Source organism: Xyrauchen texanus, chromosome 9, assembly GCF_025860055.1.
Source record: "Xyrauchen texanus isolate HMW12.3.18 chromosome 9, RBS_HiC_50CHRs, whole genome shotgun sequence".
Taxonomy (NCBI): domain Eukaryota; kingdom Metazoa; phylum Chordata; class Actinopteri; order Cypriniformes; family Catostomidae; genus Xyrauchen; species Xyrauchen texanus.
Genome location: NC_068284.1, coordinates 45,914,356 through 45,928,342, shown reverse-complemented (window position 1 = coordinate 45,928,342; position 13,987 = coordinate 45,914,356). Strand labels below are relative to the sequence as shown.

The following is a 13,987-nucleotide window of genomic DNA, read 5'->3' as shown; positions in this document are numbered from 1 at the left end:
CCAGTCAAGCCCTGTTACTAACATTATCTGTGTAACGTTATATCCAATATTGCAACAATGCAACTTGCAATTTTATGTTTCAACCACAGATGTCGATAGCGAGCCCAAAACATCATAGTGGAGCTTTAAATACATTTTAAACACGTGATATATTTGCTTACAGCATGTAAATGTAAATCTGAAAAAAGTAATACATGTTTGAACGACATGAGGGTGATTAAAGAATGACAGAATTCACATTTATAGACGAATTATCCCTTTTTTTCCTCGTCTCACAGAAACATCAGGGAGGTGCTGACATCACTTCATCTCTGTCAGAAGATCAAGTTCCCGGGCCGTTCCTTGTCATGGTTCTGATCCAGTTTGGCACTATGGTGGTGGATCGAGCCCTGTATCTCCGCAAGACAGTGATGGGGAAAGTGGTTTTCCAGGTCATCCTGGTGTTCGGAATCCATTTCTGGATGTTTTTCATCCTGCCGGGAATCACAGAGAGGTAAAGGAATGCTTGGAGGAACTAACAACCAAGACACTAACAATGGAAGTTAATGGGGCAAGCCTTCTGAAGTGTTTAAACACAGCAATTTGAAGCTTGTATTTTTCTTCACTGCAATGGGTTTTTTTCTAGTCAGTGTGTTTGTCAGTAAAAATATCAAAATATCTTTAAAATAAGACACTTACTTTTGGCAAAATGGTGTGAAGACTTGTTCCACTCATGTCTTTTATCTCTCTTTCGCAGGCGTTTCAGTAAGAACACTATAGCTCAGTTGTGGTACTTTGTGAAATGTATTTACTTCAGCCTGTCAGCGTATCAGATTCGATGTGGCTATCCGACTCGCATCCTGGGCAACTTCCTCACCAAGAGCTACAACTATGCCAATCTCTTCCTCTTTCAGGGGTGAGTTTAGAGATGGATGCCGTATGAGATTCAAAGAACTGCTTAAGATGTAAAAATCCATGAACATCAACAGGCAGGAAATGCTCAGTGTATTTATTCCATCTAGGCAGGGGCATAGAACAGTTAAAATACCAGTTAGCGTTGGGAACTCTGATTCACTTTACTGAGTTGATTCTTTTGGACAGTTCATGTAATGAACCAGTTCAAATACCAGTTAGCGTTGGGAACTCTGATTCAATTTAGTGAGTTGATTCTTTTGGACAGTTCATGTAATGAACCAGTTCAAATACCAGTTAGTGTTGGGAACTCTGATTCACTTTAGTGAGCTGGTTCTTTTGGACCGTTCATGTAATGAACCAGTTCAAATACCAGTTAGCGTTGGGAACTCTGATTCACTTTAGTGAGTTGTTTCTTTTGGACCATTCATGTAATGAACCAGTTCAAATACCAGTTAGCATTGGGAACTCTGATTCACTTTAGTGAACTGGTTCTTTTTGACAGTTCATGTAATGAACCAGTTCAAATACCAGTTAACGCTGGGAACTCTGATTCACTTTAGTGAGTTGGTTCTTTTTGACAGTTCATGTAATGAACCAGTTCAAATACCAGTTAGCGTTGGGAACTCTGATTCACTTTAGTGAGTTGGTTCTTTTGGACAGTTCATGTAATGAACCAGTTCAAATACCAGTTAGCGTTGGGAACTCTGATTCACTTTAGTGAGTTGGTTCTTTTCAACAGTTCATGTAATGAACCAGTTCAAATACCAGTTAGCGTTGGGAAATCTGATTCACTTTAGTGAACTGGTTCTTTTGGACAGTTCATGTAATGAACCAGTTAAAATAACAATTACCTTGTATTTAGCATTGGGAACTCTGATTCACTTTAGTGAACTGGTTCTATCGGACAGTTCATGTAATGAACCAGTTCAAATACCAGTTAGCGTTGGGAACTCTGATTCACTTTAGTGAGTTGGTTCTTTTGGACAGTTCATGTAATGAACCAGTTCAAATACCAGTTAGCGTTGGGAACTCTGATTCACTTTAGTGAACTGGTTCTTTTGGACAGTTCATGTAATGAACCGGTTAAAATGCCAGTTAGCGTTGGGAACTCTGATTCACTTTAGTGAACTGGTTCTTTTGGACAGTTCATGTAATGAACCAGTTCAAATACCAGTTAACGTTGGGAACTCTGATTCACTTTAGTGAGTTGGTTCTTTTCAACAGTTCATGTAATGAACCAGTTCAAATACCAGTTAGCGTTGGGAACTCTGATTTTCTTTAGTGAGTTGGTTCTTTTGGACAGTTCATGTAATGAACCAGTTAAAATGGTAGTTAGCATTGGGAACTCTGATTCACTTTTGTGAGTGAACAGTTCATGTAAATGAACTTGTTCACAGAAATGATTTATTGATTCACTTGAGCTCCGTGCAACCCCCAAAGGACTCATTACTAGTTTTAATCGTGTTTATTAATTATAAATGTATGTTCCAATATAAATTTGTCACCCTAATCTTTTAACCCTGATGAAAATTGCAGTGCAGTACAGTAGTAAGAACAGTCGATTGTTAGACCTAACTGATACACAGAATTGCGATCATTGGTTAAGTGCATGTTTTGTACTCAAGCTTTCGTCTGATCCCGTTCCTGACGGAAATGAGAGCTGTTATGGACTGGGTTTGGACGGACACGTCTCTCAGTCTGTCCAGCTGGATCTGTGTAGAGGACATCTACGCACACATCTTCGTCCTCAAATGCTGGAGAGAATCTGAGAAGGTGAGAGAGAGCGGAACAAACCCTATTGAATCTTACATAGGCAACTACATTCTCAGCCAGCATCCTAACTGAATTGAAACCGCGTAGTGACTGATTTGGAAAACTCTACGGTACATAGACAGCAACACTGTGTGTGGAATTAAAAGCATTCCTCACACGAGTGGCATGGGAGACTTGACTCATAATTGATTCCAAGGGAGTATGGCATTAACAAGTTGCTAAGATACCTTAATAAACATAAAAATACATTGCACACACAAATGTAGGTAAAACAGTCCATTTTAAATATTCTTAATTTTTCTGGGATTGCCTTCTCTGTAAAGTACATATGTGATGCTGCTTAACTTTTTGAGAAGAAATCTTAGAAGATTTTATAATTATGCTTCCTACATTTGGGAACAGCATATGCATCAGGAGTACTTTAAAATGCTGTCTATGTAGGCAGCTCACTTGGATCTGAAATGGAGCCAGTGTTAGTGTGTGGTGTGTTGTGTTACAGCGTTTCCCTCAGCCTCGTGGGCAGAAAAAGAAGAAGGTTGTGAAGTATGGAATGGGTGGAATGATTGTGATGCTGCTCATCTGTATCATCTGGTTCCCTCTGCTCTTCATGTCGCTCGTCAAATCTGTAGCAGGAGTCGTTAACATGCCACTGGACGTGTCTGTCTCGCTTACTCTTGGCGGACTGCAGGTGCGCTTTACATTCAAATTTTGCTTAATTTTCCTCTGCGTAATTTACAGTACATGGTTGGTTGCATGGTTTTACATTCAGTAAACCCAGAGGAAAACATTTTATTGCTCAGAGGTTGCTCTTTTTATAGCTCACAAAACTTAATGGAGTTCTCAGTCATATTTTATTTAATTTCAACTTTGTGGCAGATGTTTCTCCTAAATTCCTTATGAGAGTTAACATTTTATTGCTTAAAGGTTGCTCTTTCATAGCTCAGGAGACTTCATTGAGTTCTCAGTTATGTCTCATTTAGGTATCAGCTTGTCTCAGATGTTTTGCTGAAGATTCCTTGAGATTAAACATGTTATTGCTCAGAGATTGTTCTTTCATGGCTCAGGAGACTTCATTGAGTCATCAGTTGTATCTCATTTAGGTATCGGCTTGTCTTAGATGTTTCTCCTAAAATTCCTTAAGAGAGTAAACATGTTATTGCTCAGGGGTTGCTCTTTCATAGCTCATGAAACTTCACTGAGATCTCAATTGTGTCTAATTTAGGTTTCAACCTTGTCTCAGAAAATCATCCTACAATTCTTTAAGAGTAAACATGTTATTGCTTAGAGGTTGCTCTTTCATAGCTCATGATACTTTATTGAGTTCTCAATTGTGTCTAATTTAGGTTTCAATCTAATCTCATATGTTTCTCCTATAATTCCTTAAGACAGTAAACATGTTCTTGCTCAGAGGTTGCTCTTTCATAGCTCAGGAGGCTTCATTAAGTTCTCAGTTATGTCTCATTTAGGTATCAGCTTGTCTCAGATGTTTATCCTAAAATTCCTTGTAATAGAGCAAATATTTTGTTGCTCAGAGGTTGCTCATTTATAGCACAGGAGACTTCATTTAGGCATCAACCTTGCCTCGGATATTCCTCGTACAATTATATAATCATTACCTTATTTAAGTATGAACATGCTCTATAATGTTTATCCTAAAATTCAGCTGAAGAAATACAATTAGACACAAATTAGTCAATTGATGACATACAGTGAGAGAATATTGATATAAAATGAATGTGGATTATACAGCTCATATAATATAACCTTGGAATAATTTGATGAGAAATGTTTGAGTTCATATTGAGATCTGAATTATACCTCTGTCTGCCATTGGTTGAAAAACAGATAGTCCCGCCCCAAACTCACACTATTGGTTGAGCCAGTGTTGCTCAGGTCGGGATGCTCAAACAAGCATTAAATAAACGAGCATTATTTTGAAAGTGCCACAGAGACACAATGTTTACACTTTTCAGGAAAATCAACCAGCAAATGACTTACTTATTGTTGTCTCTGCATATTAATCTGCGAATACGAGAAAGTATTTTCACATCGAAAAATGTCACCATCACAGCATCAGCTTTAATGACTTCGTTTCTCCATTTTCTTGTTTGATACGTTCTGTCGTTTTGTTTTGCAGCCGATCTTCACAATGAGTGCTCAGCAGACCCATTTAAAGAACATCAGTAGCGATAAATTTGAGAAATTCAAAAATGTCTACAGCTCTAATGCAGTAAGTAGTTTTAATAGTTTATCTTGTGTTCATTATCAAATTACCTGACCAAACCTGGGGTCCCTTGTATGGACAATGCCAGTGGTGTAAAAAGGTAATAGCATCCGATGTAAATAACCTCAAAGGTAAATTGTGCATCTGTAATTGTTTCTGAGTGTAAAGATGTTTTTTTTCTCCTGTAGGGTGCCATGCTGTTCCTGGAAACGTATATTCATGAGGACTTGACTTTAGTAGATCTGGAAGGAAGTTCTAACTCGCTGTGGACCATCAGCCCTCCCAGCAGAGCGAACCTCATTGAGATGCTCACAGGGACTAAGGAACACTTTCCACTTACCATTACCTGGTCAATACAGAGGTACAGAGGACTTAACCACATTAACATAAACTGATGATGTTTACATAGAGCTACAGAGCAAATATTTACAACAGTGAGTCTAATTTATTTTTAAAAAATCATTTTGAGTCAGATATGAGCAAAGTAATAACCTATGGTTCAGCAAATCAGTCATATAAATTCAGTTTTTTTGTTCAGGAATCAGACTGTACTGGTCGGGCTGAAAATCTTTTGGTTATGTTATTTTTTAAAGGAAAGCTTACATCTGTGCTGCCTTCAAAACTGACTAGATAAAGCCATCTCAATAGACATGTGATGTGATGCAAATATTGGATTTGGACGTGCCTTGAGGTCTTTCTACATCTGTATACAGCATGTAAAGGCAGCATTTTTCAGCATTCAGCCGCAGCCGGAAGTTCACTTTGGCTTGAGAACGTTGATATGCACACAAAACAAATGCCGATGGTCTGAACAGAGATGTTAAATCTGTAAAACAGTTAAGAATGACATTCTCGTTACCAGATTTTTCATTAAATCTGTCTAAAGTGTTGCCGGTATTGTCTATATTGTTGTTTTTGTCAATTAGGAATATCACCTTAGGTGCCAAAGCTGAAACTGCCACAGGCAAACACATCACCGACCTCGACAACGACACTAGACAAGCACTTGGAAAACTACTAAATGACACTGTGAACAAGGAAGATAAACCACAAAAAGTGTAAGTTTACATTATAGCCCTTCTCTTCAGTCAGTTGTTAACTTGAATACATATGGGCAGTATCTCTCTCTCTCTCTCTCTCTCTCTCTCTCTCTCTCTATGTATATATACATATCAAATTATGAATATAGCAATAAGAAAATATGAAATAATACTTTGAAATAAAGTAAATTCTGAAATAAATATCATAGAAAAAAAAACACATAGCTGCAAAACACAAAATAAAGAACAGAACTTATTAAACATGCCTTGTTTTTTTGGAATGGAGTACTCTATAAAAATGAAACATAGGGGAGAATGAAACATTCTAATGAACATAAAAATGAAACATAGGGGAGGCTACAGGCAGCTACAGTCACACAATCCTAACCTGACGGCAAACGACACGTGATAAAAGGTATCTTTTCTATAGTAATCAGAGTTTTTGTTCTAACCAGCAGTGACAAGCGACAGTACATTCTATCGCTCGATTGTTTTCTATTTTCGGCATCATGCGGGTAACACCGTCCACTGTGAACTGGTACCAGTCCAAAAACTTTCAAAAAAATAAGGCTGAGCATAGAAATGCATCAATCTTCAACTACAAACTTTTCAGACATGTTTAGTAAGTTCTGTTCTCTGTTCCGTTGTCACTATTGCTGTAGAGGACCTGTTGTTAGATAAACAAACAAGCTTTCGCTTGAACGCCCCAATGTAGCGAGGGGGGGGGGGACTAAACTGTTGCTCTCGTGCCCTATCATGAACATGCACAGGAGATCAACGGTCAGTGAACATTTTCACTAAATAAGACATTCGATTTCAGTTTGTTTCTCACCAAATCTTATCGTACACTTTCATATCAATAATGAGTCTCATGGAATAATTTATTAGACTTCTGAATTAAACTTTTGTGTCCTTTTGAAGCTTGAAGAGGTGGTCACCATAAACTGCCATTGTATGACATCACTGAGCACATTTGTTTTTCACAATTTCTCCCTTTGTGTTAAAAAAAAGAAAGTAAGTCATATTGGGTTATATCAACATAGGGATACGCCGTAGCTTGGTCCTCGGCCACTCCTCCACCCTCTAACGGACGACAGCCGCGCCTCCCCGGGCGGATCGGAGGCAGTCCTCCAGCCCCTGGCGGATGGAACGCCCCGCCGTGTTCTCGGGGAACAGAAGGGGTCTCCCCCGCCCCTGGCAGCAGTTCTCCCACTCAGGTGGTCGGTAGCGAGCTCCTCCCCGCTTGCGGTCAGCGGTCTCAGACCCCAGCATGTTTCAGCGGCTGGTAGGGGACTCCTCTGCCCCTGGCAGCAGCCCTGACCCCTCCAGGCGGTCAGTTAGGAGCCCCTTCTCCCCTCGCTGTCGGAGGCCATACCTCCGCTTCCAGGCGGCCACACTCCTCCATCCACCGGCCGCGGCTGCTCTGTTGGGGTGGATGGTAGTTGCGAGAACTCTACTACGGCGTATCCCTCCTCCTTCCCGGGTTTCGGCACCAGTGTAAAAGGGATATAAGGGAAAGGAGGAGGCGAGAACCGGCTTGACGATATAAATAGAATTTTAATGAAAACTTAAACAAAAGACACAAACACACACACATGACGGTCAGCTGCCCGTAAACGATCTCTCTCTCGTCGCACCACCATCCGCAGTCGGCCTTTATCCCTCTCGGAGGCTTAATTAGCCTGATAAGGGACCAGGTGTGTATAATCATGACCCGGCCCTGCCCTCCGCCCTGTCACAATGCCATTTTATTAGATACAGTATCAAACCAAATGGTACAGTATATATGTGTGTGTGTCAGTGTCAATTAGGCATTTAAAACCGTGTTACTTGAAGAGAAGCTGAGAGAATCTGCAAAGTGGACCAGACTTTGTGCTGATAGTTTGGCTCTAACTACTCTTTTACTATACATATATAAAAATTGGCCTTAATGGTAAATTCCAATGTTTTTTTGTTTGTTTTTTAGGGTCATCAAAAATATTTTTCCAAGATACATCAGAGCACCAAGCGATTCCAACTCCAAGCCTATTGACCAGCTTTATCCCAGTAATACACCATATTCAGACCTTTACAAATGCAAAGTTTGCAACTGTGTGTTGTTCTACAGCCATCATGAGACTTACAAAATGCCTCTTTCTCTTCTTCATCCTTCAATGTTGTCTCTAAGATGAACAATTTATGGACATCACGCTGACTCTTAAGATGTCAGAAGAAAATAGTTCCAAGGGTGTTCAGGAGTGGTGGGTCGTGAATCAGACAGATCCTGGACCGCTGAATGCTATATTAGGCAAAACCCAAAACGATTCTGGTATGGAGATTTATGTCTTTAGTGATCAAGTCAGTCCACCAAGTCTGGGTTTTCTAGCTGGATACGGGTAAGTAACAAAACAATCACATTACTGTTTCTATTTAGTGCTTATTCATTTTTAATCCTGCTTTCTAAAGCCTACAAATACATTGTAATTCAATTGAAAATGTTTTCTTCAGGTTTAATATTACTGTAATAGTTTGTATAAAAAAATATTCTTCCAGATGGTAAATGGTCTGCACTTATATAGCGCCTTTTTAAGCCTTAACATTGTTCAAAGCGCTTTACACTGCATTTCATTCACCCATTCACAAACACATTCATACACACAATGACGGCAGAGCTGCTATGTAAGGCGCTAGCCTGCCATTGGGAGCAACTTGGGGTTCAGTGTCTTGCCCAAGGACACTTCGGCATGTGGAGTCATGTGGGCTGGGATTCAAACCACCAACCCTGCGATTAGTGGCCGACCCGCTCTACCAACTGAGCCACAGCCGCTTGTAATAAAGCCAATTTCAATAATTGAATTTGGCTTTATTACAATGAAAATGCCAATATTTACCATTTAAATTTGCGCAATATAAATGGGTCTTTATATATGAAAATATAAAGCTGCCATTATATTTCAAGAAGTGTATCTGTCACTACGCCTTATAATTTAGGGTCCTTGGCATCAAAAAGTCTGAAAACCCATGTCCTAACCAGTGTAGATGCAAAACGTTTCCAATGTCGAGTCATGTTGTTCACTTTTAATGACAGTGAAAAGCAGCATGAAGCAACAAAATCACATTATATTGAAATAAAATTGACATTTAACATACAGTACAGCTATATGGAATACCAATTAGATTTCATTGTGGGTGGAGCTACCCAACAACTTGCAATGAAAATAGAAGACAACTGGCAAAATCTCTTATCGCAAGTCACGGTTGCAGTTGTGTCTGGTTAGGACAATAGCTTATATTGGTGGTGGTGTAGTGGTCTAAGCACATAACTGGTAATCTGGTAATCAGAAGGACCTTGGTTCTACTCCCACAGCCACCACCATTGTGTCCTTGAGCAAGGCACTTAACTCCAGGTTGCTCCAGGGTAGGGCTGGGATAAACGATTATTTTTTTAAACGATTAATCTAGCGATTTATTTTTCGATGCATCGATTAATCTAACGATTAATTTTTCCCTGTCCGATTCGATTTCAATTCGATTAATCGACTTGTGACAACACCGGTAATACCGGTTTCATCGGTAGGCAATCTGTCACAACACATTAAAGAGCCACAAAATAGTAGGCCTATTTATGGTTTAATTTTCTTTGAATGACCAAATTTGAAAGTTGAGAATTTATTAAATGTTACCTGCTTGGTCCTGTCTGTCAGCGCGTTGTCAGTGACCTCTATGTATTTTTCACGACATTCATAGCTATAAGCGCATTATTAATAGCTATAAGCGAAAACTTTAGGTGTCGACAACGTATTATAGCTTACTCCAACATCGAGTGCAAAGTGGGGAGTTGAAAAAAAACTTATGGTGCAACCGGGTGGCGCCTCTTCAGGTGCTCGTGCATTGCCATGGTGCTAGAATGGAAGGCCATCTCCATTTTGCAAAGACGACATATCACGGAATTGTTTCCTTTTAAATTAAAGAATTCCCATACTTTAGAGGAACGAGTGCATGCCGCCTTGCACTTCTGATAGTCTGAGGAGCCACTCGTGTTACTACTACTCGCCGGCGCCGCCATCTTTGTTTTGGATCCGACGAATCGACGCGCATATTTTGCGTCGACGTATTTTTTGCGTCGACGTCATCCCAGCCCTACTCCAGGGGGATTGTCCCTGTAATAAGTGCACTGTAAGTTGCTTTGGATAAAAGCATCTGCCAAATGCATAAATGTAAATGTAAATATTGAGATATGATTTATCACTTGATGCTTTGAATGCTCCTGGTTAAGACATGGTGTAACTCCACTCCTAGTGTCTTTAATATATTAAATGGATTACCTTAATCTTTTGAATGAATGTTAAATTGAATTAATTTTGAGTGAGGAGGTAATGTGTCTATTCAGTTAAGCTGAACTGAATTTATTTGGATGGTGTTGAGCTTACTTCCTTATGTGCAGGATCATGGGTCTGTACATGTCGGTGGTTCTGGTCATTGGAAAGTTCGTGCGAGAGTTCTTCAGTGGAATCTCGCATACCATCATGTTCGAAGAGCTGCCAAACGTGGACCGCATCCTCAAACTCTGCACCGACATCTTCTTGGTCCGAGAGACGGGCGAACTGGACCTGGAGGAAGACCTGTACTCCAAGCTCATCTTCCTCTACCGCTCTCCAGAAACCATGATCAAATGGACCAGAGAGAAGAATGAGTGAAGATGAGGCTGGTCACCTTCGGATTAACTCGGAAGTGCAACGAGATCCAAGCTAACCACGAAAAGCACAAAGCAGGAATTTCTCCTAATTTCCTTGCGGGTTTGTGAGCTTACAGTTGGATTGAACCGAAGAACCGTTGTTCTGATCAAACATTGGCCCTGACACTGTAGCACATGACTGGACAACAGCGTTATTTTTTTCATCCAGTGGACGTGGTCTCTGGATTGTAATCTCTAATGTTTTTTTTTAAAGGGCTTACTCTTGATAAGTGATGAACTTTGGGGCTTTCAGGCATGCGTCACTTTGAATACAACCTTTGACCTTTGGGATTGCATGCAATATGGGGGCAGTCCTGATGACCTCATGACCCTCTGAATCATAGCGGAGAGATTAAAATCTTGCCGCGATCAAGACAAGATATACCGAACCTACTTCAGACTCGTTGGTTTGATTTTTTTATGGTTGGTTTTTCTGAATTTGGATGAAAAAACACAACATCTGAGTTTTGCAGAATGCAAAACCAAAGCCCAAGGGGGCGCTGTGAATTACGTGACAGTCTATATGCCTTATTTAATTTGTACAATCAACTGAATGATCATTATTCACCACCTTTCTCAGGAATACTAACGGATCATTTCATCACATGGAGGCGTCAACTTTTTTCTCATGTACGACATAGTATGAAAAGGAACGTACCCAATAGTATCAACTTTCTTCCTTTGAGACTTTAAATGTATCGTCCGTAATTTATGAATACAGATTTGGGACAAACAAATGAGTTTTAGTGTTTTATAAGACCTGAAGAAGTATATACAAAATTTTCTTTATTCAAGGGCCATTGTTATCACACTTCAATTTACAGCAATTTCAGCAATTCTGGATTACTATTTTTGACACAATGGGCCTCATTCATAAAACATGTGCAGAAGGATTTTCTGTGTAAATTCCGTAAAACTACAATTGCATAAATAATCACAATGCAACAAATTGGGTCTTTTTTTATGTCCAATTTCCATGACATTTTTTTGTTCATTAGGCCCCATTCATGAAATGCAAGCAGAACGCATTTGGTATATTGTTTGTAAAACCATTTTCGTTTCATTTATTTAAATTTTTTATTTACACAGAATTTTTATCTGTTATTAGGCCTCATTCATAAAACAAGCGGAAACAAAATTCTGTAAAAATTGTTTGTAAAACATTTTTTCCGTAAATCGTTACAATGCAACAATTTACGTGATTTTTTTCTGTTAATTTACACCGAATTTTGATCTGTTATTAGGCCTCATTCATGAAACACAAGTAGAAACAAAATTCTGTAAAAACTGTTCGTTAAAACATTCTTACGTAAATCGTTACAATGCAACAATGTACGTGATTCGTTTTCTGTTAATTTACACAATTTTTGATCTGTTATTAGGCCTCATTCATGAACCAAATGGAAACAAAATTCTGTCAAAATGTTCGTAAAAGTTTTTTTTCCGTAAATCGTTACAATGCAACAAGTTACATGATTTTTTTCCCCTGTTAATTTACACAATTTTTTTCTGTTATTAGGCCTCATTCATGAAACAAACAGAAACTAAATTCTTTAAAAATTGTTCGTAAAAACATTCTTACGTAAATTGTTACATTGAAACAATTTACGGAAAAAATGTTTTACAAATAATTTACAGAGAAATATGTTCTGGTTATACATAAAACACGAGCAGATCGAATTGTTGGTACAACCATTCTCACGAAAATTGTTACAATTTGTTAAAAAACTATTAACAAACAATTTTGATCTGGTCATGTGGTCTCATTCTTGAAACATGAGCAGAAACAAAATACAGTATAAATTCTTTGTAGGAACCATTTTTTTGCATAAATGTTTAAAATGTAACACTTTACTTAAAATGTTTTACAGTTATAACAGAAATTTGTTCTGGTCATTGGGAACCATTTATGAAACACAAGCCAAAATAATTTGTGTAAATAAAATTAAAAAAAAACATTATCGTGGCATCATTCTTTAAAACATGAGCGGAAAAAAAATCGGTGCAAATTGTTCATGAAAATAGGTTTAGTGAAACATTTTCACACAACTTTGTACTGTTTGTGTTTCCTGAATGATGCCCAATGACCATTTCGTTAAAACATGTAACGTGGAAACAGATAATAATAATAATTATTAGTTATTAACAGGTAGACTACATCCTTGAAGGCATGAGAGATTCATAGATAGTTAGTGCTATTACATATGCTTTGCAAAGCCTAGGAGTTGTGCTCGTCAGAAAGTTGTTTGTACATGGGGAATAACCTGACTTACATTTGTACTACATCAATTTATTTGAGCAATATGATTGGCGGGGCTACAGTCAAGAATACGAAATACATTTATATCGTAAACCTTTGGCAGCCATACTCAGGAAAGAACGTTCTCTGGATCAGGGTATCATGGATATATTGTACCAGTGGAGTCTTCGTTAGGTTGTACACTCCATTTGCCATAGTTCAACATTGGAAAATGTACGATATGACAATTAATGTGAACTCCACTCTGATGGATCGTGGTTGTGTTGTGATGCTTATGGAGACAACTGAATAGTGTTTTGAGTACAAAAAAACCTCCATCTCCAAACTATGCATTAAAAACAATGTAGCATGAACGAAAAACTAATGTTTGACATGATACGCTTTCATTATGTGTGCATAACTTTTCCAGCAACAAGAAAATGGGTGGAAAAAGTTAACTCTGTACCTGGATAAAACAGGAAATGGGTTTAAAGGAGTTTATTAACTTCAATAAAGCACACATATAAAGGACAAAATGTCGTTTTATTTTCGAGTCTACTTTTTTCTGATATATTTGAAATGACACATATTTTAAATGTAAAAGTGATGTATGAAGCAGTTCAAATGGGTTGTGTATTACCTACAACTGGAAAAAAAAAAAATACAATGGTTATAAATGAAAAAATTCGAACATTTTGGAAAGTCATTCTTTTGCCTGTTGGCCCATTAACCCTCTGGTGTCTGAGGGTGTTTTGGCCTGGAGAAGTTTTGACATGCCTTGACATTTGTGCTTTTTCTGATATCACTGTATTCAGCTCAAACTGGGCTACAATAATATGTGAGCAACATGTATGTACCGTAATTTCCGGACTATTGAGCGCACCTGAATATAAGCCGCACCCACTGAATTTAAAAAAAAAATATTATTTTGAACATAAATAAGCCGCACCTGTCTATAAGCCGCAGATGCCTACCGGTACATTGAAACAAATGAACTTTACACAGGCTTTAACGAAACACGGCTTGTAAAAAAAATAAATAGGCTTTAACGAAACACGGTGTGGCAGCGGGGGCGTGGTCAATCGCCCGTCCGGGAGAGAAAA

General features: G+C 38.6%; 1 protein-coding gene across 1 annotated transcript in view; it reads left to right on the top strand.

Moving 5' to 3' along the window:
• The window catches only part of LOC127649370 (piezo-type mechanosensitive ion channel component 2), a 129,887-nt gene extending 116,565 nt beyond the window's left edge, over positions 1 to 13,322 (top strand). Inside the window, 10 exon segments of the mRNA XM_052134428.1 lie at positions 279 to 493; positions 737 to 895; positions 2,520 to 2,667; positions 3,167 to 3,355; positions 4,805 to 4,897; positions 5,080 to 5,252; positions 5,818 to 5,949; positions 7,898 to 7,977; positions 8,099 to 8,306; positions 10,355 to 13,322. Of these exon segments, the coding sequence (XP_051990388.1) occupies positions 279 to 493; positions 737 to 895; positions 2,520 to 2,667; positions 3,167 to 3,355; positions 4,805 to 4,897; positions 5,080 to 5,252; positions 5,818 to 5,949; positions 7,898 to 7,977; positions 8,099 to 8,306; positions 10,355 to 10,607 (1,650 nt within the window). The 3' untranslated portion in view covers positions 10,608 to 13,322.
• The last annotated feature ends 665 nt before the right edge of the window (positions 13,323 to 13,987 follow it).